Below are 24394 nucleotides of genomic sequence, written 5' to 3' on the forward strand. Positions count from 1 at the left end.
TATTCAATTTTAGAAGAGATTGATACATGGCATAAGTATAAATGTTGATACATTTCTGATACAGGAAAAACATTACCGGTAATGAAGAAAACCTTCAGATTTAAGTTAAGTTAACGATGCCAGTTTAAGAAAAAAATAAATAAATCATTATTTTCAAGCTGCTGCACCTCCTATTTATCCACTCATCCATCTCACCGTTGATCCACTTTCTATTGTGCTTGTCTTCATTAGGGTCACGGGTGAGCTTCCCATCTTACACTGGGCGAGAGGCAGGGTACACCCTGGACTGGTCACTAGCCAATCGCAGAGCACATATAGACAAACAAACCACACTCGCATTCACAATGAACAATACATCATCATACGGTTAGATTTTTATAGTTACAGCTATTCAGTTAATGATGTCTGCTTGGCTTAGTTTTTCTCATTCTCATATTGTAAAGGAAATGTTTTATAGAGAACTGAAATTAAAGTTTCTAAGAGGAATAACTCGATTGAAAGGAATATCAGCCAAAACTATGAGGTATTTGTTCATATAATTTTATTTTTTTAACATTGTAGACTTTCACACATCTAATCAACACTAATTGTTGATGAGGGATCATTTAAAAGTTACTTTTCAAAGTAATAAAATAAGCATGTCAAAATGACTTATCAATCAATTCCACAAACAAAAAACAAAACAAAAACATTGAGTCACTGCTGTCATCTACTGCCTACAGGACCTGACCCAGATGATCATGATGCTGATGAAGCTGACAGATATGAAGAGCAGGTAGATTCCAAACAGCAGGCGGTCTATGATGAAACCCACCTGGATCCACTCTTTTGAGCTCCAGCTGCACCCCAGCTGCTCCTCCACCTGCTGGCGGAGGACCTTCAGGTCTCCACCAAGGCTCCTCAGCTCCTGCAGCGCCCTGTCCTCCACTGCTGGTCCTTTCTCCTCATGAAGGTCGTCTTCAGCTCCATTCTGTGTGGACACACTGCTGCCTCTTGTGTCTGTTTGTTGAGGGAGATTCAGTGAATAAGGGGGTGTCAGGAAGGTTCCAGGACTGGTGTCACAAAAGATATATTTCAAACCTAAATTCTGAGGTTTCCCCTTCAATCTGGGCCAGACGATCAACTAGCAAGTCTACAAAAAGATCCTGCGGCATTTGCTCTCTTCAGTACGTGAGAAGAGGGAAAAGTTGTGGCAGGCCAACTCATGGCTACTTCACCATGACAACACGCATGCTCACAGTGCCCTGAGCATCTGACAGTTCCTGGCCGAGAAGATCTTCACTGTGCTGGAGAAACTTCTCTACTTGCCCGACCTGGCCCGGTGTGATTTATTTCCCTCTTTCCCAAGCTCAAGGGGGTTATCCAGGATCCCTGTTTTGAGGATATGGAAGACATCAAGATGGATGTGGAGGATCCCAGAAGAATCCTTCCAGCAGCGCATGAAGACGTGGCACAGAAGACTGGTGAAATGCATTAGACTCCAGGGGGGGGGGGATTACTTCAAAAGGGAAAACTTGCAGTTTGTAGGTTGGATTTGAAATATGGCTTGTGGGACACTATTCCTGAAACCTGACACACCTCGTATATCAAATCTCAAACATTTTTTTGCATTATCTCCAATATAAAAGTATTAAGCAGAACTAATCCCAGTATACCTGCATCTTTGACTTCTTCCCAAGGCAGACCAACAAGACGACCTAGAATGTGCAGAACAAGCACACGGATCCAGCGAGGAACCGGAGTGACATTTTCAGAGGTGAGCAGTAAGTTGGTGACGATGATCGTCTCCAGGAGACTGGCCACCATCAGAGCCAGACACAAAGAGAAGAACACATCTGGCGTGAAAGACAGGGGGTAAAGCACACACACATTCAGCTCTAGATTGAGTGGTGAATAATTAAATCAACGAGCAGAGAGATCGACACAAGTTGCTTCTTGCGGTAAGACGTGTTTGCTTGACATTTGAATTGTGACGACATGGAAATCGGTAGGCCTATGTGTTTGCCCATGCTGTTTATGGATCATGCAAATGATCAATACTGCCACTGTAGCACTTCAGCACACTTCCTGCACCTCGGGCATTTGTTTATAAAATCAGTGGGTGTGTGACTATTATTAAGCTGTGGCGGGGAGAGCTCTGAACATGAACGCATTAATTTGACCATGATAGTTGGAAATTGCAAAGCCATGACAGAAGTCCATTCATCCAATCATTTTCTATACCGCATGTTTTCATTAGGTTCACAAGTGTGCTCCCAGATGATATCGGGCCAGAAGTGGTACACCTTGAACTGGTTGCCAGTGAGTCACAGGGAACATAAATAGCCATTGAAACTCACATTCACACCTACGGACAATTCAGAATCGTCAATTAACCTAACATGCATTTGGGGAATTTGAGAGGAAGATGGAGGTAAGCATGTTTTGTTGTTAAAAATCAGAAAGCAGAAAGGGTACACCCTGGACTGGTTGCCAGTCAATCTCAGGGCAAACATACAAACAACCATTCACACACAACAAACCTATGGCCAAATTAGGGTCCTCAATGAACCAAACATGCATGTTTTTGGAATGTGGGAGGAAGCTGGAGAACCCATGAAAAACCATGCAAGCACAGGGAGACCATGCAAACAGCACAGAACGGTCAGACCCAAGATTCGAACCCAGACCTTGGACTGAGGCACACATTCCTTCCAGCTGTTACACTGCTCACAGCCAGGCATACAATGTGCTTATTTGAACGAGGCATCTATTGGAATGAGACCTTCATTTTACACATGCTTATATAGGATGGAGCAAGACATACCATATTGACATCAGTTGATAGGTCAATGGAGAATTGTTACTTCTCACTTGGTATGGAATGTGTAAAATGCTCTATTCCCATGTCTTTTAACTTTGGTTCCTATCAATAAGGCAGTGCAGTTGGAGGAGGAACTAACTGATTCCTGCTTACATCTTCACTGTTACTTGTGATTGATGCATTTGCGACCAAAGCCAATGCCTACTAAAGTTTGCACTTGCTGCATGGCTGTAAGATCAAGCTGATAGTTTTGATTATCATATGGTTTCTGAATTTAGTGATGTTAGAATAAATGTAATTTTGTGTGTGTGCGCTACTCGGGCATTTTTGGTTCTGTTTCATTTTGACATCATTGCTGTTCTGTTTTCTGTGTTGACTCTGTCCTTTTGTTTCAGGGCTGGGCACGGCTAGGTGTGCTGAGCTCCTCACACAGCTGTCCCCCATTACTCATCACCCTTTGCATTTAACCTCCGGTCTGACTTCCACTCCTCGCCAGAACGTCCTTGTTACCTGCATGGTATTGGTCAGCTTGGATTTCATTCCCAGTTGTTCGAATTGCTTGCTTCATGTTTTATTACCTCCCTTGGTTGAACTTTTGGTCTGGCTCCTTGTGCTCACTCGTGATTTTAAGTGCATTAAATAACCAACAAAAGTGCATTAAATAACCAACAAAAGTGTTTGTTGGCTATTTGTTAGAGGCTAGATTATTGAATCGCTACAGAAGGGATGAAAAGACAGCATTGTACAGCATGTAGCGGATAAGGTGGTGTTGGGACTTAAGAATGGTCCACTGTAATAAGGAAAATGCTGGGGATAAGCAGGCTCACCACGTACAGCGTGGACCTGCGTCGCGAGGCCTCTCCAATGTATCAGAGGCCTCTCCAATGTATCTTAACGAATGTTGTTTTGCATCCTAAAAGAGTGATACCCTAATCCAAACGCTAACCCATTTGTGGTGGAAGCGTGTCTCTAACCTATAGGATATATACTTGAAGTCCTATCTAGTCTTTGTGCATGAACTGATGAAGAGGAGATGTGAAACGTCTTTTAAACAACCAGAACAGTCTTGTTACGCATGAGGAAATGTACTGCCTTGTGGAAATTTGACTATAATAAGTACATTAATTACCAGTGCCTAGTGGTGCCAGCTGTTATAGTCTTTCCTGAGCGGAGAAAGATGTCATCTATTTGTGGAGAGGTGTTAAAGTGGATGACACATTTGAGACACGGGGCTCTATTTTTGTAGACACCGCATTGGCAGTGGAGCGCAAATGCCTGTGGATGCTGATTTTCGTGCAAGCGCAAGGCTTGCTGCGCGTGTTTGCCAAAGTGGTAAACCTTGTTGGGGCGTTCCGGCACAGCAAAGGGAGTGTCCTTGCAGATGGACCTGGCAGAGTGACAATTTTATGGCAGAAACTCGATCTAAACTTACGCCAGCTCAGACTACATCTAAGTCCTGGCCCAGTAGTTAGACAGCTGGTCTGATGTGATTTTGGTGAATTTGATCAGGATATGACTGAAACATTATTAACTTGTATGTAGATCCTCACTGTAACAACTTTATACAAAGGGAAACTGACCGGGAGTCTGGCACTTACTCATGATGGGAATGGTGTTTCCTGTGATAGGCAGCAGGTCATTCATGATGAGCAGGAAGACGGTGTAGCCCAGGATGAGGGTCATCTTGAAGGAGGAGCGATCCGCACTTTGTGGAGGTAGCAGGAAGCTAAAAAGGTCCACTGTAATAAGGAAAATGCTGGGGATAAGCAGGCTCACCACGTACAGCGTGGACCTGCGTCGCAATAGGATCTAGCAGAAGAATTGAAAAAAATTCAATAGTATTTGCTTTCTTTGGACCCAGTGTATTCGGATTTGGTTCATTTGTGTGCAATACAATTGGACATACATGAAATTGAAGGTTTTCCACATAGGTATTCTCACTCCCAAATTGATTCATCTGCTTTACGGCCGTGATGTTCAGCAGCTCCCATTCCCCTAAAGTGGTCATGACACTCTTGGATTTCGCTGTGATAAAATCTTCAGACATCGATAGGGACAACTTCAAGTCACTTGCTGAAGACAGGAAAACATTTCGTTGTAAAGGACCAGTAACCGCCCCATTTTATATTGCATTGTAGAAAATGCCGACATTTGGGTAATTTTTTTAGTCTGATTTCTGCGTGTCAAACAAACAACTGTGATCTTTCTAAGGGTATCAGCAACAAGACTTTAACACCACACACTATGTTTTTATTTATTTATTTATTTTTTTTAATTTGGACTTGTTTCTTACGATACTTTATAGGGCAAGGAACCATATTTGGCTCCATTTGGAATTGAAGCAGTATTTTCTGGAAGAAGATGCCCCAAAAGTTAAGCAAAAACCACGTGATGAGCAGATCTCATGAGACTATCTAGAAATCAGGCAAGGCAAATAAAGTGTTTTTCGTTTCTTGCTAAAGGCATTTGTTCTTTTCATTTTGGCAGAAAATCTGTTCTGGGATTGAAATGCTTCTTCACCTTCAACAAATATTACAAGGCTTTTTCCTCCAACAAATACCTTCTTAACATGACTTCTGATTTGAAATTCAATTTGTTGTTTCAAATATATAACAATAAATTGCATGGAAAATTGTGTATCTGGAATAATATGATACGGTGATTATACAGTCATAAGGTTTTCACAGTCATAACAGACCTTTGGGGGAAACCATAACTACGAAGACAAAGGCGACTAAAATGAGTTTGAAACTTGAGGATTAATTCCAAGTGGGTTTTGCTTTGTTATTGGGCTTTTTGTGATGCTGCCATGGAAGGGAACCAATGGCAAAGAGGGAAAGTGGGATGATGACAATAGAATTGGAAAATGTAACTGAATTTGACATATGAATGCTATACGTATGTCTGGTTCTGTCTTGGCTGCTCAGTACAATACTGTACTGTTAAAGAGACGATAAATCCATATTAATAATTTAAAATACTGTAGTGGAACGTACACACACCATCATCAAAGCCAGTTATGTCATACAGTATATCGCTGACATTGGGCGGAATCCTCAAACTTCCAAGACCATCACGTTTCAAGGAACAAAAAAGGCATTTTTTTTGAGCCATTAACATTGTATCGTCAAAGAGAACAAGCCATTTTCAACAATTCAGATTGGTAAGTAATTTGTAAAAATAAGAGACCCATGTGGGCACTGACCAATAGTATACATTTGAGGAAAAATCTAAAATTGACCAAATTTGGACATGGGAGGTTTCTGCTCAACAGTGAATATATGATACTGTATTTATTTCCCCTATTTACATTACAATTCAAATCCATCCATTTGATCCATTTTCTATAGTGCAACCTGCGCGTTGCAGGTGAGTTGGAACCTTTCCAAGCTGACTTCAATGAGAGGCGGGGTACACCATGGACTGTGCACCACCCAATAGTAGGGCACAATGCACATGTAGAAAAACAACCATTCACACTCAAATTTACACCTATGGCTAATGTAGAGATTTTAGTTAGTTTCACATGCATGTTTTGGAATGTGGTAGGAAGCTGGAGTGCCCAGAGAAAATCCACACAAGCCCAGGGAGAACATGGAAACTTCATACAGGAAGGCCGGAGCACAGATTTGAACCCAGAATCTCTCGACTGTAATTATTAAGAACGAAATGGAAGTCGAGCAGCATCAAGAAATGGATTGTGGTTGTACTACACACCAACAAGTTCTCTATAAAGGGATGATGTGTAGACCTGTGAAGTTAGTGACTACTACATTTTGCATCTGCTACAAACGTGTTCCTCTATGATTAGCTACAGAAAGATTTGCAGTAAATCTAGTTAATGACATCCGCTATCTAACATTAATCTATCGCATCTGTTCTGGGGAAATGCTCATATGAACATTCATTCATTCATTCCATTTTCTTGAGCTTATCCTCACTAGGAAACCGGAGTACCCGGAGAAAACCCACGCAGGCATGGGGAGAACATGCAAACTCCACACAGGCAAGGCCGGATTTGAACCCACATCCTTAGAACTGTGAGGCGGATGTGCTAACCAGTCGGCCAATTGAATTTAATTGATGACGAGCACCCACAGCCCTCTCACAGTCCCATTTATCATTCGAGCCTAATAGGAGCAATGGTTTGCACTAAAAACCTCTTGAGGATGGTAAGAAGAACCCAATCGATGTCTCTCGTTCAGCAGCAAACACACAAATCACATCTAAATTACTTCTTATTTTTACAGTATCCTTATGGTTCAGAGTTCCACAGCTGATCAAAAGTCACCATGCAAAGACTGTTACCCAAGTTGATGAAGGAGCCAAAAGTAAGAGTGCAGTCCTGTATGTCAAAGGGGAAGGTGTAGATGTCGAGGTTACATGTACTGACAACTCTGGTCGGTTTTGCGTCTTCCATTTTTCCATTGCTGTGCAGATTCACATACGGAACAAATGGAGCTTTGTCTTGATCCATACTGCAACACACAGATACAGACTTAAGGGTATACAAAATCATGTTTTACATTGTTTATGGCTCCCGAAAGCAAGGGAGATCTGTTTCATATCTGTTCATACAAACCTGGAAAAAGTCTTACACCACCACTATAATATATTTTTTTAATAAAATTTTCACATTAGTCATTTGGACACAATAATAATATTTCCATGTGAATGTTGTTGTTGGTGTTTTTTGCTTTATTGTTAGTTTTTAGAAATGAGTATTTTGGCCAAACTAAAAAAAGTAAAAATAAAATACTATGATAATATAGTCATACAATACCAATGCCCAATGACTGGCAGACTTACAAGCAGACCACAATAAACTCCCAGAAAAAGAACCAGTAGTCGTAAAGTGGCAGATATCCAAACATTCTGCATAGGCCTGAACCCCTCAGTCAGATCATAACCAAGAGTGGTTTCAGGTATTAGTTCAAAAGTAGAACAACAATCAGCCACCTCCTCTACATGGATGACATCAAGCTGTATGCCAATAACGAGCGTGACATCGACTCCCTGATTCACGTCACAAGGGTAGACAGCAATGACATTGGAATGTCATTCAGACTAGATAAGTGCAGGCGAATGATAGATGAGGGAAGATGATCACAACCGAAAGGATTGAACTACCTTATGGCAGCATAGCAGATGTGCATGATAGCTACAGTACAAATACCTTGGAATTCCACAGGCAAATGGCAACCATGAGGAGGCAGCTGGAACGGCAGCCAAATCCAAATACCTAAAGAGGATGAAGCAGATCCTAAATTGTCAGCTAAATGGTAAAAATAAGATCCAGGCCATTCACACCTATGCCCTGCCGGTAATCAGATATCCCATTGGCATAATACCCTGGTCACTGGAAGAAATGCAATCCACTGATATCAAGACAAGAAAGCTCCTTACAATGCACAGAGGGTTCCACCCCAAGTCCAGCATCCTGTGGCTGTACACAAAGCGGAAGGAGGGAGGTTAAGACTAGCGAGCATCACAGACACTATCCAAGAGGAAACAAGAGGCCTCTAAGAATATCTGAAGACGATGGCCCCCAGGGAGGACCTACTAAATTAATGCCTCAGGCAACAGAAGCCCAGTAAGGAGGAGGAGCCAGATGGTCTGTCATGGAAAGACAAGCCCCTGCATGGCATGTACCACCCACAAATTGAAGAAGTGGCTGACATCGAGAACACATACCAGTGGCTGGAAAATGCTGAATTGAAAGACAGCATGGAAGCACTCATCATGGCAGCACAAAAACAGGCCCCAAATACAGGATTAATAGAGAAAATTCTACCACAGGGTTCTACCACATTAGATTGGACCCCAGATGTAGGCTGTGCAAAGAAGCCCTAGAGACAGTGCACCATATCACAGTAGGGTGTAAGAAAATAGGACACACAAGACATTGTGGCGGTGGCTAAACATCAGAAGACAGTTGTTGTGACAGATATAGCGATCCCGAGTGATAGCAGTATCCAGAAAAAGGAACATGAAAAGCTAGAGAAATGCCAAGGGTTGAGGGAAGAACTAGAGAAAATATGGATGGTGAAAGCAATGGCGGTGCCAGAAGTGATCGGTGTGCTGGGGGCAGTTACCACCAAACTGGGTGGATGGCTCCAGCAGATACCGACCTCTGACGTCTCCTTCCAGCAGAGCACAATACTAGTCAAGCTCCCAGGCCTCTGGTAGAGGAGCCAAGCCTGAAGGCGATACCACCCGGGTGGGTGAGAAAACATTTATTTATTTTTTTGAGTGCGAGTGAGAGAGAGGGAGAGAAATATAGAATTACAAAGAGAATAATAATAATAATAATTATTATTATTATTCATTATCATGACAACTTAAATTCATGTAGCGCTTTTCAAAATACCCAAGGTCCCTTTACAGGGTCAAGGGGGATTAAACAATGTGTTGGGAATAAGCCTTCATGAAAAGGTGTGTTTTGACAGCTGCTTGAAGTTATCAGTCCATTATTATTACAGGTTTCTCTCTCCCAAAAAACTGAATTCTTATGTTCAACTAATATAATGGTGTTATTCTCATTGCCGAATAATAATCATTCTTGTTATATTCCTTTTATTCAGAATTGTACGATTGTTTTTGCTTTTCAGTGTGGCCCTCATGTTCCTTAATTGTGGATATTGAAGAAAACAACTAAGCTGGTTAAATTACGTTTATAAGCTATTTTCCACAAGTCTTATATTTAGTGTGTTTTTAGTTTTCTAAGTAAGACAGTAAGAAACAATTAGATTTGGGCATGAAAACATGTCTAAAACAACACATCTAATGACGGTCCAAGACTGTACTGACGTACAGACGTGCCTGTGCATCTAGTATAAGTGATACACAAATTATGGTTTTGTAACTCACAATTCATGGATGATAAGATCTGGAACCCAAAATTTATGTCTGGGAAGAGAAATCTTGTCAGTGCCGCACTGGACTGGGTCCCAACTGACAAACTCATTCTGCCACAGCTGATGCAACAATGAGAACATAAATGCATCATAAATCACCATCACCAACATAAAACAACTAATAAGGATATATTACTTACAAAATGTTGCCAAAGATAAGTTGTCAGGAGTTGAGCCTTCTCATTCTGAAGAAGAGATGCTTCAATTATGTCAGTGTTACATTCACTTATGAATACAGCAATTGACACAACTCTCCATTCTGATACGTTAATTTGATGTCACCTATTGTTTGTACTGACTTAAAGGTAAGTGCCCGTTGCCTTTCGTTCCACTTACTGCCGTAATTATTTATGCATCCATCCATCTTCTATAGCGTGTGTCCTCATGAGCTGACTTTGGTCGATAAGCGGGGTACACCCTAGACTGGTCGCCAGCCATTCGCAAAATTAATCTCATACTCACATTCACACCTGTAGACAATTAAGAGTCTTCAACAACCGTACGTGCATACTGTATTGTTGGTGAGCGGGAGGAGTGCCGGAGAAGGCTTACCATATTTAAAATGCGATAATTACCAATCATTTCATAAATGAAGGTGATATTATCGCAAGAAATGTGTAAGAAATTTTATTTTTAAAATACTGCATGTGCATATGATAGTGAGTAACTGCCTTAATTATTTAAAACTGTCCATAATGGGTCTGGGGTTGTGAAAGTAAAAAAAAATATTAAATAAAAATACACCATCTTGACGTTTCAAGTCATCTAAAGTAAAGTCTACCATTTACGGTGCTACTATCCCGTAATATCACTTTTCATAAATACAAATGCCAATCAAATTATTCAGAGAACAGGCTCCAAAGTTTGCCTGAATACCACATTTGATGCACAGTAGACCAGTCCAGGTCTCGTTTGCCTTTCGGCCAATGTTAGCTGTTATAGGCTCTAGCTCCCCATGACCCTGAACAGCATAAATGCTATAGAACCATTAAAGATGGATTCATAATGAGCTCAACATACCACTCCTAATATTCCATAGAGGAAGAAGTGTAAGCTGACGTTGGTGGGGGTTGCCATGTTTGTGACTGGCCTTATGGCGCCCATCTTAAAGATCGGCTTCAGGGCCTCCAACAGCGCCAGTTGGTTCGGTTGAGAGCAGTTTATCATGATGGCACTGCAAGGAGCTGATAGGTCAGAAACAGCAGGTCTTTAATTTGTTACTATACTCAATAAAATACCCCAAGGGGAAATTCAACTCACACTCTGCACACCACACAGACGATAGCATATATTCACTAGCTCGCTACTCTATTTTGGTCTGATCTGCCCTGTGCGTTCTAATGCTGACAAACGAACATACCTGGAATAAAAACCAATAGCGTAATCAGCAAGGACTCCATTGGGAGAAGGGCCCACTAGAATTCAAGTGGTATCAGTTACAAGTTGATCAAATACAGGATGTACAACTGGAGAAGAACCTACCTTAAGTGAAGGATTCTTGAAGGTCATAACACCAAATCTTTTCCTCATGTGTGCCTACAGAGAATTGATAATACAGTATTCCTTTATGATATTATTAAAATATAGTTGTCAATTCTGACAGGATAAACATTAATTACCGAGCAGTCCCTACCTAGAAGACTTGAGTCCTCCTTATCGACCAGCTTGTACATACTGTATATATAGTGGTACTGCAACTGTAGCGTGTAGTTGAGATTTTAAAACATGCAAATAATGTGGTTAAAGCAAAGCTCTGCAAGACAACGCAAGGAATGTATCCAAAAACAAAAAACAAACCACGGTTTCAGTGCACACGCACGTGCGTATGTGTGTGGGACATTCATTGTCACGCATGTTGGTCACAAACAAATAAGGTGTTGCTACCATATGAAGAAGAGGCACGCTCTGTTATGGCCACACACTACCAGTAAGATTTTTTCTCACCACACTTTTGGTTAAAATAAACATGTTTTGTTACAAACATACAATGTTGACTAGATCACCCATTGACTGGCAAACAAACAGGAAAAATAGTAATTGCAATCATCATGTTCAAACATTGAGTCACTGTGTAAATGAAATAACGGTGTATGTTTAGGTCTAATTCGGTCTGTACTCTTCTGGGCCATTCAAAAACTTGTTTTCTTTTGGTGAAGCCATTCTTTTTCTGATTGGGATGTTGAGACAGATATTATATGCTAATAAACCTCTTCCCAAAGACTGTCGCCATTAATTAAAGCAAATAATGGCCAAATGTATTTTTTAGTGTTTACAACTTAATCCCCGCCGACATATTACATTAATTAATGGGTGTCATTTTATTTTTGCACATCAGAACAATGTGCTATTTTAACAGGTGTGTCCACTCGTGCCATCCAGTTTTTGATTTTAAAAATCCTTGAATCATGTATGTTAGAAGGATTCTACCCTGAAAAATAAATACAAATACTAAAAGCCCAAAATGAATAAGACATTCATGACCACGATTAGTGTATGTCAACTTCAGAGCACAACAGTACAGTATCTGATATCGCTCCCCTGGTGTAGACTTGCAGTCTCCTAAATAATGAGCAATTCAACTGAGCATTGTTGAATTATTATTATTTATTTTTTTTTACACCTATAGGCCTTTTTGAAAGTCACAACATTGTTCAGGAGCTCAGTGTTGAGTCTCTTTAATGACATATTGTATATTAAGAGTTATTAAGTTGTGCTTTTTATCTAATAAGAGCACGCTACCAGTAATGAAAGTCATTATATGTTGCAAAACATATACTGTAAATACCTATAGAATATCATATCTCAGACAAGGACTTTTTTAAAAAAAAATTTTGTTTAAATATAGTACATTACAACCGGTGGAATGGTAGTACAGTGAGGCACAGAACTGCCTCACAGTTTTGGGGACCTGGGTTCAAATCCGGCCTCACCTGTGTGGACTTTGCATGTTCTCACTGTGCCTGCGTGGGTTTTCTCCGGGTACTGTGGTTTCCTCCCACATCCCAAAAACATCCATGGTTGGTTAATTGAAGACGAAATTGTCCATAGGTGCGAATGTTTATTTGTTTCTATGTGCCTGCGATTGGCTGGCGACCAGTTCATGGTGTGCCCCGCCTCTGGCCCAGAGTCAGCTGGGATAGGCTCCAGCACACCCGGGAATTGTATTCCTCAATATATTTTTGTAAAATTTGGTTGCTTAAACTTTATCTTAAGTTGCAATAACGAGGCGGACAAAGTTCTGGTAAAACTTTTTTTCCACAACCAATTTCTATTAGCATGGGCCCTTATTTATTTGAAAACATAATTTCTCACCCCATAAGTACGTAATGTGGAACAACAGAGATATTTTGTATGAAATCAAAAATCGCTCTGTTTTCTTGGTTGGGTACCGAAACAGGTGCTTTTGCATATGCAGCTATTTAAGCACATGGGGCAACTTACCTGTATGTCTTTTCTTCAGAATCCTTAAACGCTTATAGATTTTCAATCATGCCAAAACAATAGGCTGTTCTATTTGATGCGATACCTACAGGGGTAATCATGCTCTTTAAAAATAACTGTCTTCTATTGTGCCACCATGTTTCTCTTATCTTTAGATACAGAGATTAGTACGGTTATATTTGTTTGGATCAAAATAAAAATTGTTACTAGAAGGTCTATGCCATGTTTCAGAAAGATGCTGTCTCCATTCCGCATGTTGTATCATATTGGTTTCACTTTGTCAATGATATTCAGTGGAAAAAGTTCTTGTCCATCCCAAATAAGTACCTTATTATAAATATCGTGAAAGAAGTGTCTTTTAAAATATTACATCAATACTATCCGGCCAACCATTACATGGCTTCATTTAAAAGGGACATTGACATGAATTGCTCTTTTGAGGAAACCACCCAGAGACAGTCCAACACCTTTTCTGGATCTGCTGACACTCTCTGACTTTCTGAAAAGACTTCAGTAAATTTGTCATCACGCCGCTTTACGTTGCCTTTTCTTTCTTTATTTATTTTTATTTGAGAAAAAAATGTTAGAGATGTATCTTTCAAAATAAAAATGTTAATAGTAAGGGCAAAATTGTATTCACAAATTCAAATGTAACAGTCAGAAACCTAGTTTCATACACTTTCACAATGATAGTCTCTCCTACATCAAACTTATCAATGATTCTAATAATAAAAAGTAAATATTTGTAAATCTTTCAAATTATTTGAAGGAAACTGAAAATATTTATATACTGTATTGTGTGTGTGTCTGTGTTTTAAAAATATATATAGTCTATGTAGCTTACTGTTCTGACTATTTGTTGTCACTTAAAAAAAAAGAGGCACACTCAGCTAACACCATATGGGCGTATTCGTGAAACATCATTGTGAAGTAATTTTTGCGCATGCGCATTACATTGAGTGGCAAGAGCACCGTTTGTTCCCATATAATACTGGCTGAGAAACTTAGTTTTTGTGTCTTTTTCCCACAGTATGCAAGATTGGGCTAAGCAAAGATATGCAGCAAAGCTTCTGTACTACAGTGGCACCCAGGATTTCCATTAAATATGACGTTATATGGACAATTGTACGTTTTTTGTCGGGAGGGTGGGGGTTAAAAAAATACAAAATAAATTATATATATATATATATATATATATGTGTGTGTGTGTGTGTGTGTGTGTGTGTGTCCGTAAACCGAGGACCCATTTTTATTTTCTGCTTTTAATGTCCTTCAGTCACTTCCGGTGAATGCCGGCGGGATAATCAACTTCCGGCGGTGTTGGTCTTACTTTACAGGACTCCTCGCTTTTATTTTCTGTGTCTCAACTCCTTGTTGAGTTATTATATCACTGGTGTTGGCATGCCATGGAAGGCCCAGACACATACCTCATACGACCCAACTATCAGCACAAGTGAGTTGCTTTAAAGCCAAACTCGTATCTTGTGACGTTAGCTTGTAGCTGTAGCTTCGCCGACGCTCCCGTTACCCCAGCTACCGCAAACCGACGTTTTCCTGCCCCGTTCTGAGCGAAGCCTCCGCTGGTGAATTATTCGTTGCTCTCATGTGACATCTCAGGATGACGCTGAGAAGTTTTTCCAAATCACCACCGCAAACCAACGTGCAATATATGAAATTACTAAACTTGTTGTTATATTAGCCTCATAGCAAAATAAGGTATGTTACTGAAATCCATTAAAATACACGGTATCATTGAATAGCGATATGAAACATGAATAAAAAACAGTTTGTAAGAATCTGCTAAGGATGAAGGATTTTTTTTTTTTTTTATTTTTATATCGCAAAATCGGCCCAAATTGCGCAATGTAAATCAATAGGAAATGTGTGACAGAAACTTTCACTCTTTGGTTTAAAAAAAAAAAAAAAAAAAAAAAAGTGTGGTTGTTTCTTATTAGTGACACCAATTTTAGATTTTTCAATGGCAGCTCGGGCATTCTGGGCCACACTAAGAGCAAACTAATTTTCAGATTTACATCAAACTTCACAGAAAACAAGAATAATAATAGTTCATTGTTGATATATCTTTAAATGGTGCCGAAGACCTATAAATGTGTGTTTTTGGATGCTGAAATGGAGGAACATTTTCATCTTTTTCAGAACCACAGTAATCCATTTGAATTGAAAATTTAAAAAACGTGGTGGTAAAGGGATTTCTCAACGTCATTGGCTAAGGACAAGGAAATTACCTTCTATAAAAAAAATTAGAAAACGCAGTTTTGGTGGACCTCTGCTAAATCCAAGTGCCGGAAATCCGGCAGAGTGAAATGGAAAGAAAATGGATGCTGTTTTTCTGGATTTAGTAACATACCTACAAAAATGCCAAATGTTATATTATTAGTACTATTATTGGCATGAAAAATGTAGAATATATGTGAGAAGGATTTGTTGAATAGCTTTATTTGACCATTTACAGTACACACATATACAGACACAAAGTCACGCAGGGCCGCACGCTCACCTATTGGTCAGCAAGTCTGAACAGTTCTTAGGTTCGGGGTTCAAATCTCAGCTCCTGGTCAGCACTCTTAAAGTGAGTTGTTAACGTCCGTCTGGCCATTGTCTAATTCTAGATTCAAGCCTGCAGTCGTAAAGGAGTGCATTCGCGAAACAGTGAAGGCACGCCTGTCTGAAGTGCAATACGACCCAGATGAGGTCTCAGAGCTTACCCGCACACTGGCGGACTGTGTGAAGAATAAAGTGAAGAGTGAGTAATGCAAGTCCACACAAACACATGCATGCTCCTAACCTAACAGTGAAAAAAATTATTTATCAAATGTTTAAACAATCAAATTGAATATCCAATTGAATGTTTTCATTATTACTGATCACCGTTTTGCTGAATTTTTCTTCATACATAGATCTAGGGTTTCACAGGTACAAGTTTGTTGTGCAGGTGACGATTGGAGAACAACGTGGACAAGGAGTCAAGTGAGTGTCATGTTGTTTCAAATTATTTTAATGTATAAAATTTAAAACATGTATTTATGACAAATTATAAACTCTCAGGCGTAATACCGATCAGATAGTGCTGTGAAAAACTAATTTCCGTCTCAAATTCTTTTTTGTTTTGAGCAGTTTCCCTACTTAAATGTTTCAGATCATCAAACAAATGTAAAATATCAGACAGAGATAACCCAAGTTAACATAAAATGCAGTTTTATGTTGCACAATGTACCAAGGCCTGTGTGAAAAATTAATTGCCACCCCCCCCCCCCCCACCCTTTGTTGAATCATGAATTAACTGTGGCTAGTCAATTTTGTTTTGTAAAGCTGAGTTTATTTTCACTGACCACACCCTAGCCTGATTACCTCCAGAGATGTTCAATCAAGAAATCACGTAAATACAACCTGTTAGACAAAATTAAGTTAGCCAAAAGATCTCAAAAAGCTGCAACAAAATGACATGGTCCAAAGAAATTCAAGAGTAGACGAGTAATAAAGTAATGGACATCTATCAGTCTGGAAAGGGTTACAAAGCCATTTCTAAAGCTTTAGAATTCCAGTGAATCACAGTGTGAGTCATTATCCCCAAATGGAGAAAACAACAAACAAGTGGTGAACCTTCCCAGGAGTGGACAGCCTACAAAGATTACCCCAAGAGGACAGCGATGGCTCATTGAGGAGGTCACAGAGGAAATCAGGACAACTCAAGAACTGCAGTTCAGTTAAGGTCAGTGTTCATGGACTTATGACAGTCAACGATGCTTTACAAATAACAGAGAAACAATAACAGTAAAAGTGAATGTTTAGGAATCTGTCCAAGCCGCAGTCAAAACACAGAGATGGGACGCCGTCCAGCCTGGCGAAATTGTGGACAGGTTTTGGGCTTCATCAGATGCAGTGGGGACATCAAAAGAAAGCGTCCGTTCGCTGAGCCTGAGGAGCCGCACAGATGCACAGGGTAGCGCCACAACCGGAGTCAGTGTCAACACTGGAGCTAGACATCGGCCATGACAGATGAATGGGAGAAATAGGACAGGAACAACCACTACGTGGTTGATGGAAAAGAGTCGAAGGTGGCGCAGGACAACCACAGCATGGCAGAGAGTCGTGCACCCGAGCCATTAGGGTGGATGCTGACGAGAGCAAGCCGGCGAGCTGAGGGAGCTAGCTAGGTACTTGGCATGAAAAAGGGGGTAATGGTCCCCTCCAGTGACAGCCAACTACACCAAGACAATCGAAAGCCTGCCCAAGTTCCACTTTCAGCCACAGTATGGCTCTTGTTCCCAGTGAATGTAAACCATTAAACAATAAAAGAAACATTTCAGATGGAGATGCGGCAGCCAAAATGCGCCAGTGTACTCTCCTTTCGGTAACACAGCATTTCAGAAAAAGAACATCATACCAACAGACAAACGTGGTGGTAGTGTGATGGTGTGGGGCTGCTTTTTAACTCAGAACCTGGACGACTGGCTGTGATCAATGGAACCATTAATTCTGTTCTTTAACAGAAATCCTGAAGGAGACTTCAGCCATCAGTTTGCGACCTCAGGCTGACGCGCACTTGGGTTCTGCAGCAGGACAACAATTCCAAAACACATCAACAAGTCAACTTTTGAATGGCTTAAAAAAAAACAAAATGGAGGTTTTGCAGTGGCCTCGTCAAAGTACGGAGTTGGTGTATTTGAACAATTCTGCAAGGAAGAGTGTGCTAAAATATCTCCACTGAGATGTGAAAGACTCATTACTGCTGAGGGTAGCTCAACCAGTTATTAGGTCTAGCGGCAATTACTTTTTCACACAGTGCCAGGTAGCTAATATTTTTTTCATTAATAAATAAAATCACCATTTCAAAATTGCATTTCTTTTTTACTTGGGTACCTTCACCTGATATTTATATTTGATGGTCTTAAACCTTTAAGTGGGGAAACTATGGGGAAAAAAAAAATATATAATTATTCTGTAGAAGTATGCGCTGTTGAAAATGTGCCATAATTTTAACAAACAAAGTATTTAGCATCTCATCAGGGGTCAAAATAGACTTCTCCTTCTTTAATGTTTGTTAAATTTATGCCATTTGTGATGAAACAACAATTTACCAACTCCCCCACTTGGGAGAGCAACTCTTATTTATTTTTAGAATATAAAAATACAGTTTATCAGCATGCATTTTTAGTTTATTGTGACACTTGGTGATAATACTTTAGTTTCATGAGGAAGTCGACCATTTCACCCATTTCCATTGTCAACATTTCATTTATAGTTCTTTAGAAACTCAGAAACACCACATCTGTTTCTTCACTGATCAATATTATCACAGCACTCAAGTTACAGTAAACATTCAGAACACGATAAACATTGTATTTAACAGTAATAGCTAATTTTAGTCTCCGTCAGGGTAGTCTGATTTAATCAAATTTAATCACGTTTAAAGCAAATATCAAGTTTGATGTGTTGACGGAACAACAGTCTCTTTCTGTGATTGTTGTCAGTACTGTGACTGAGACACTAAAAGCTGCACTTGTCCTTCACATATTCTGGAATGTAGGTCCCGATTAATGATGACTTTGTGTCTTTTGTCAGGATGTCTTCAAGGTGTTTATGGGATGCTGATACAGACAACTATGCAGAAGATGTTTTCATGAATGTAAGTACATTTATTCTTTTCAGTCTCCTGTGTGATTTGTGGAGGGGATTTGTGTTGGTGTGTTTTTTTTAAATATTTTTGTCACTTTTACAGGAAAGCTTGTTCTGTGCGGTGGCCGTGTTTGGAAGCTATTTCTACTGAGGAGCTGGGAGTATGAGTGTGGAGGAGGATGGCAGCTGCTGAGGCGAAAAGATGGGACAGAAATCTGTCGGTGACATGACATCATTCCGATTTTCCTTTACCTGACTTAATGTGACTGCGTGAAGCCCTTTATAATTTAAATTTGAAATAAACTACATGTTTCTTACTGAAGCAATAGAACAGAAAGATTATGATGATAATAAAAAAACTATTCAAATATAATGAAAGACGTAAATAATACTGATATAGCAATGTTATGAATGTAATAATGATTTGAGTAAATTGTATATTTTATGAGGGTATCATTTTAAATATAAATAAAATAGGATTTCCTGTACAGGCAATTCATTTCATTACCATATTTAAATATTTCTTCCATCATAATGGATGGTGTTTCATGTTGTTGGTATAATACTTATCTAACATTGTCAATCATAAATGAGTATTTTTACATTTTTAGAAAGTGGCAGAAATTTTGCTACAGCTCTTTATTGGATCTGAATCCATTGTGCTGTTTTAATGAACTCATCTCAGATTCAGCACGCATCACACAAACGAATAAATCCACTTTATGTATATTTTCTCGTCTTTGTACGCTTTCAGATGGACAGATGCTTTAGTGTTGTTGCACCGTAAAACGTACTCAAACGCATTATTGCCACAGTTACCTTGAAAAAGTAACATGGTTACTTTACTGATTACTTGAGATTAAAAGTAATTTACTTTATTGATTACTTGATTTCAAAAGTAACTAAGTTAGAAAAAAGTAACTTTAGTTACTTTCAGCAGCTGCCAAGTGGGTGTAATATCACTTATCCACAGTACAGAAAAAGCATTAGCTTAACCGTACCCATTACTTGGTAATGTACGCCACATCAGTTACAAAATGATGTCATCAACATGAACCAGTAACTTAAATTTTACTGTAGTTGAAGCCACATGAACTGAGCAACTTAGTGCAGATTTGACATGCCAACACAGTATAGTAAGTACCTAAATGTAAACAAGCAAACCATTCTCAGTACACTTCTTTAAAGACTCTTAACTGACAGATAGATGGATGCCGATTGTGGTCCCATGAAGGCGGGTGTGTGTGTGTGCGTGTACGTAAATGTTAAAGTGAGTGTCGGTTTGATATTCGGGGGCATACAAACACACACAAACCATTGCTCCCACCATCGTAATTTCGATGCGAAGAGCGAGAAAACGTGACAAGATTATGCAACTGTTTAACTAGCAGAGCTGTGGATGATTGACGAGGGGAGAAGCACTTACTTACAGGACGTCAGCCCTGCAAGCGCGTGTCACCAGCTCACAGTCCGGACTACAGACGAAGTTGAAACTTCTTACTTTTCATTGTAAATATTATTTAAGATAAATATTGTAAGTCCTTCAGTGAGTCATTCCTTAACCTCCACGACTGATTTATGACCGCGCAGTTCGGTATGAATAATTAACCCACAATGCATTGCGCACTTAACACGCCAGTACAACTGTATTCTTAGTGTAAATACAAAAGTAACAACAATCAAATACACTTTACAAAGGAAAATAAAAATAGTGTGGCAATAGTGAAGTCGTGCATTTCTTTGCACTTTTATGGAACTGCACCGTCACTGTGCATTGTAAAATCGACAATCACCTCCCAAGTTTATCATTATTATTATGATATTTAAGATAAGAGGTAACTCAGGAAGAAGTTGTGAACTATAACTATGTGAAAATGAGACTTTTAGAATGGGTAATTTCCAGTGCTTTAGGAATTACATGGGATCTTCCTTAGTCAATTTCAGCAAATCTACACCAGTTGGAAAATATTATGCTTGTCACTCAGGCCACAGTAGACAAATGAGGCATCTGTCCATCCATTTTCTATTCCGCTTATGCTGATCAGTGTCACAGGGAGCTGTACCCGATCCCAGCTTACTTTGGGTGAAAGGCAGACAGAACTCAGGACTTGGTGCCAGTCAATCAGACAACCATTCAGACCTGTCACTGAGGGCAAACTGAACCCATGCTGCCTGCACGGAAGTCAGGCGAGTGAACTGCTACAACATTGGTGAGTTCCAACAAGGCAGAAGTGAGCAATTGAGTGATCAAGCTCAGGTGTATCAATTAGTGAAATGACTCATACTGATTACATAAATAATGCCAATGGAGTCTTTCACCTGCTATTTTTGGTACTGCAGGTGTTGCAAATTTGAAAGTCAAAATACATAACAGTAATTTATGCAGACGTAGTAGCTAAATGTGTTGACATTTGTAATGACTAGAATGTCTTGGAAGCAGGAAACCCTCACATGATGTTGCCTTGACATTGCCAAAACTTTCCACATATGAATAAAATGTATTCAGTACCGTGCAGTGAAAACGTACTGGCCCCCTTCTGAAATTCTTATATTTATTGCATAGTTTCCCCACTTTGTTTAATATCATCAAACAAATGTAAATATCAGATAATTATAACCCAAGTGAACTTAAAATGCTGTTTTTAAATGACTTCATTTATTAAGGGAGAAAAAAACACTCTTCAAAGTTACCTGGCCCTGTGTGAAAAATTAACCCCCTTGTTAAACCATTACTTAATTGTTGCTAATCACAATTTTTGGTTAATTTTCAGTGATCACACCCATGCCTGATTAGCTCCAGACTTGTTTAATCAAGAAATCACTTTAAAATAATCTGTACCGACAAAATAAAGTCAGACAAAAGATCTGATCAGAACAGTCGAGAAATAAAGTAACTGACACCTATCAGTCTGGAAAGGGTTACAAAAGCCATTTCTAAAGCTTTAGGATTCCAGAGAACCATAGGGAGAGCTGATATTGTCTGATATTTACATTTATTAGATGATTTTTAAAGCGGGGAAACAGCAAAAATATAAGAATTTCAGAAGTGGGCCAATACTTTTTCACGGCACTGTATATAAAGGTTCATATCTTTTCATGAGAAAACACTGAAGAAATGACACTTAGCTACAATGCAAAGCAGTCAGTGTACAGTACATTAAATTGTGAATTTACTGTCCCCTCAAAATAACTGAACAGAGCCATTTATGTGGCCACTGGCAACAAAAGTGAATACAACCCTAAAAGAAAATGTCCAAATTGTGCCGAAAGTTTCAATATTTTGTGTGGTCACCATTACTTTCCACCACTGCCTGAACGCTCATGGGCTTGGCGTTCAACAGATCTTCACAGGTTGCCACTGAAATCCTCTTCCCCTCCTCCTCGACGAAATAATGGAGCTGGTGGCTTTGAGCAGTGTTTCTCAACCAGGTGTCTGTGGAACCCTGATGGTCCGTGGTGTAATTGCAAGGGTCCGTGAAAATAAATACCTTTTTAAAAAGATCCTATGACATTTATAGAGAGAGGATGATTTTACTCAAATGTAAACTGAGACCTTTATCTACCTAAACTATCGAGGGTACATGATATTTTTTTCCCCTGCAATTCCATCAGTTTTAAAAGTGTAATTCATTGCATTTTAATAAGGTGTCCTGTCTGCCTTTGCTGTGTTAAAATAAGGGAGTCCTCAGGGTCTATCAAAAAAACTGCGGGGAGTCCCTGACCCTAAAAAGGACTTGTGCTCCAGAACCTTCCATTTTATGACTGGAGACATGCTTGGCCAGTCCACGCCCTCATCCAGTCCTAGAATAATTCTTCCGGGATCCCCAGCAGCATCGTCGTCACAGCCATCTTGATGTGTTCTGCATCTTCAAAATGGCTCTCGTTAATGACCCCCTTGAGCTTGCGAAAGAGGAAAATAATCACACGGAACCTGGTCAGGTGTGTAGGGAGGTCGCTTCAGCATGGTGATGTTCTTCTTAGCCTGCAGGAACATTCGGGTGAACAGTGTGAGCAGGCATGTTGTCATGGTAAATCATCCACAAATTGTCCTGACACAACTTTCGAGTCTTCTCACGCTCTGAACGATCTCTTTGTAGACATGCTATTTGACTGTCAGGTCAGTCTATGTCCCTCACGTCGAAGAATAAAATCAAAACATAATGATTCTGGACTTCGACTGTCTTCCTTTCTTTGGCCTTGATGATGCTTGACTTTCTCTCTCTTTCTTTTTCTTTTTTTTTAAATTTGGTCCTGTTCCGCTTTTTTTTTTTTTTTTAATTATCTGGTCCTGTTCTGCTGAAAGGAGGGTCTGTATCCCTTTTATGCCAGAACAGTTTTACTGTGGCACAGTGGAGTTTTTAAGCTGCCACTATAGTTCTTTGTATTCTGATGGATTTTTATTGAAAATTTCATTTGGCACAGAACAAAGTTTGAAAGGTGAAGTGTCAGAAAAAACAAAAACAAAGGGGAGAGACAGTAAAAAGATAACTAAATAATATAGGAAGAGAAGACAACAAAAGGCAGGACATTAGCTGTAATAAAGATGAGGAAAGTAAATCATTATATGCCGAGCACAATGACATATTAGATTTGAGTGTTGTATGGCGCAGTAGTGCTACACCCTGTGAAGGAAGGAGAGGACAAAATAGGACTGGACAGGACAAGGACAGGAGAGGAAGCATGCAGGATTGAGGCAGCGGACCCAGCTGTACAACTGAAGTGTGGTGGGAGTGGCTATGTAAATTCAAAACATCTTTAGAAATAGAGTTTTTGAGCTCTGCAAGAAAATCTGTCAGTTTATGGACAGTAAAGGAAAAGACTCCACAGTCTTAAATCTTCACCTCCAGGGACGCGACCGCATGATCACTGACATAGATGATGCAGTGAAGGCATTTCAAGTGAAGCTGCTCTTATGGGAGACACAAATGCAGCAATGCAACTTTCCTCACTTTGTTGACTCAAGTCAGCGCAGGGATGTTCCCAAATGTGCACTTCGCTGAGTTCGCTCGGCCCTTTGGTGACTTTGAGGCACAATAAAAGAATTTTGAGCTGCTTCGCAACCTATTTGCTGTCGACAGGGAAACTGCACCTGCACAGATTCTGATAGAGCTTCAGTGTAATGGGACGCTAAAGGCAAAGTTCGCTTCGTTCCTGAAGCAATGCCCCATCTTCGTCTACATGTGGTTCGAACCATGTGCGTGTTTGGTCGCACGTATCTGTGTGAGAAGCTTTTCTCAGTGATGAAGATAAACAAAACAGCACACAGGAGTCGTCTCACCGATGAACACCTGCACTCCGTCCTAAGAATGTCCACAACACAGAACTTTACATCAAACCTGAATGAAATTGTTGCCAAGAAAAGATGCCAAGCATCCAGCTCTAAGAGAAAGGCATTAGAGCAAATGTTTTGTTTTTGCCAAAACATTTGCTGAAAAGCACAAATTTAATGAATCTTTTCAGGGTTTTTTGCAGCATGATCATATTTGTTTTATATAATTTCTGAAAAGGCATAAGCGCAAAGAAAATTGAATGTTTTGATTTATTGTTGATTGAATGTTTACTTAAAAGCACTACCTTTTATGTATTTTTCAGGGTT

The 24394-nt window shown here is 39.7% G+C and overlaps 2 protein-coding genes across 3 annotated transcripts; one reads left to right on the forward strand and one right to left on the reverse strand.

The window, feature by feature from the left end:
- Positions 1–673: 673 nt before the first annotated feature.
- LOC133406631 (5-hydroxytryptamine receptor 3A-like) lies at positions 674–10968 on the reverse strand. Its single transcript, XM_061684359.1, has 8 exons — positions 10741–10968; positions 9861–9905; positions 9674–9780; positions 7112–7281; positions 4710–4876; positions 4402–4612; positions 1656–1835; positions 674–999 (listed from the first exon to the last, which is right to left on the reverse strand). Exons 1-8 carry the CDS (start codon positions 10885–10887, stop codon positions 710–712), a joined length of 1317 nt encoding a protein of 438 aa, XP_061540343.1. The 5' UTR covers positions 10888–10968; the 3' UTR covers positions 674–709.
- A 3492-nt stretch (positions 10969–14460) lies between these two features.
- dynlt2b (dynein light chain Tctex-type 2B) lies at positions 14461–22920 on the forward strand. Of its 2 annotated transcripts, none has more exons than XM_061683747.1 (5): positions 14461–14614; positions 15792–15925; positions 16080–16149; positions 18745–18808; positions 18902–22920. In XM_061683747.1, exons 1-5 carry the CDS (start codon positions 14568–14570, stop codon positions 18947–18949), a joined length of 363 nt encoding a protein of 120 aa, XP_061539731.1. In that variant the 5' UTR covers positions 14461–14567; the 3' UTR covers positions 18950–22920. The 2 variants fall into 2 exon arrangements, with proteins under 2 accessions (XP_061539731.1, XP_061539732.1); XM_061683748.1 differs by lacking the exon at positions 18902–22920 and adding an exon at positions 16791–16891.
- The last annotated feature ends 1474 nt before the right edge of the window (positions 22921–24394 follow it).

Source organism: Phycodurus eques, chromosome 8 (genome assembly GCF_024500275.1).
Source record: "Phycodurus eques isolate BA_2022a chromosome 8, UOR_Pequ_1.1, whole genome shotgun sequence".
Lineage (NCBI taxonomy): Eukaryota > Metazoa > Chordata > Actinopteri > Syngnathiformes > Syngnathidae > Phycodurus > Phycodurus eques.

Excerpts from the sequence above, each read along its gene's own strand:
- LOC133406631 (XM_061684359.1), bottom strand. The coding sequence starts at position 10,887 with ATGATAAACTGCTCTCAACCGAACCAACTGGCGCTGTTGGAGGCCCTG. Across the intron at positions 4,613-4,709 it reads TGGAAAACCTTCAATTTCAT|ATCCTATTGCGACGCAGGTC; the intron begins GTATGTCCAATT and ends TTCTTCTGCTAG. Across the intron at positions 1,836-4,401 it reads AAACACCATTCCCATCATGA|ATGTGTTCTTCTCTTTGTGT; the intron begins GTAAGTGCCAGA and ends CTTTCACGCCAG.
- dynlt2b (XM_061683747.1), top strand. The coding sequence starts at position 14,568 with ATGGAAGGCCCAGACACATACCTCATACGACCCAACTATCAGCACAA. Across the intron at positions 15,926-16,079 it reads TGTGAAGAATAAAGTGAAGA|ATCTAGGGTTTCACAGGTAC; the intron begins GTGAGTAATGCA and ends CTTCATACATAG. Across the intron at positions 18,809-18,901 it reads CAGAAGATGTTTTCATGAAT|GAAAGCTTGTTCTGTGCGGT; the intron begins GTAAGTACATTT and ends TCACTTTTACAG.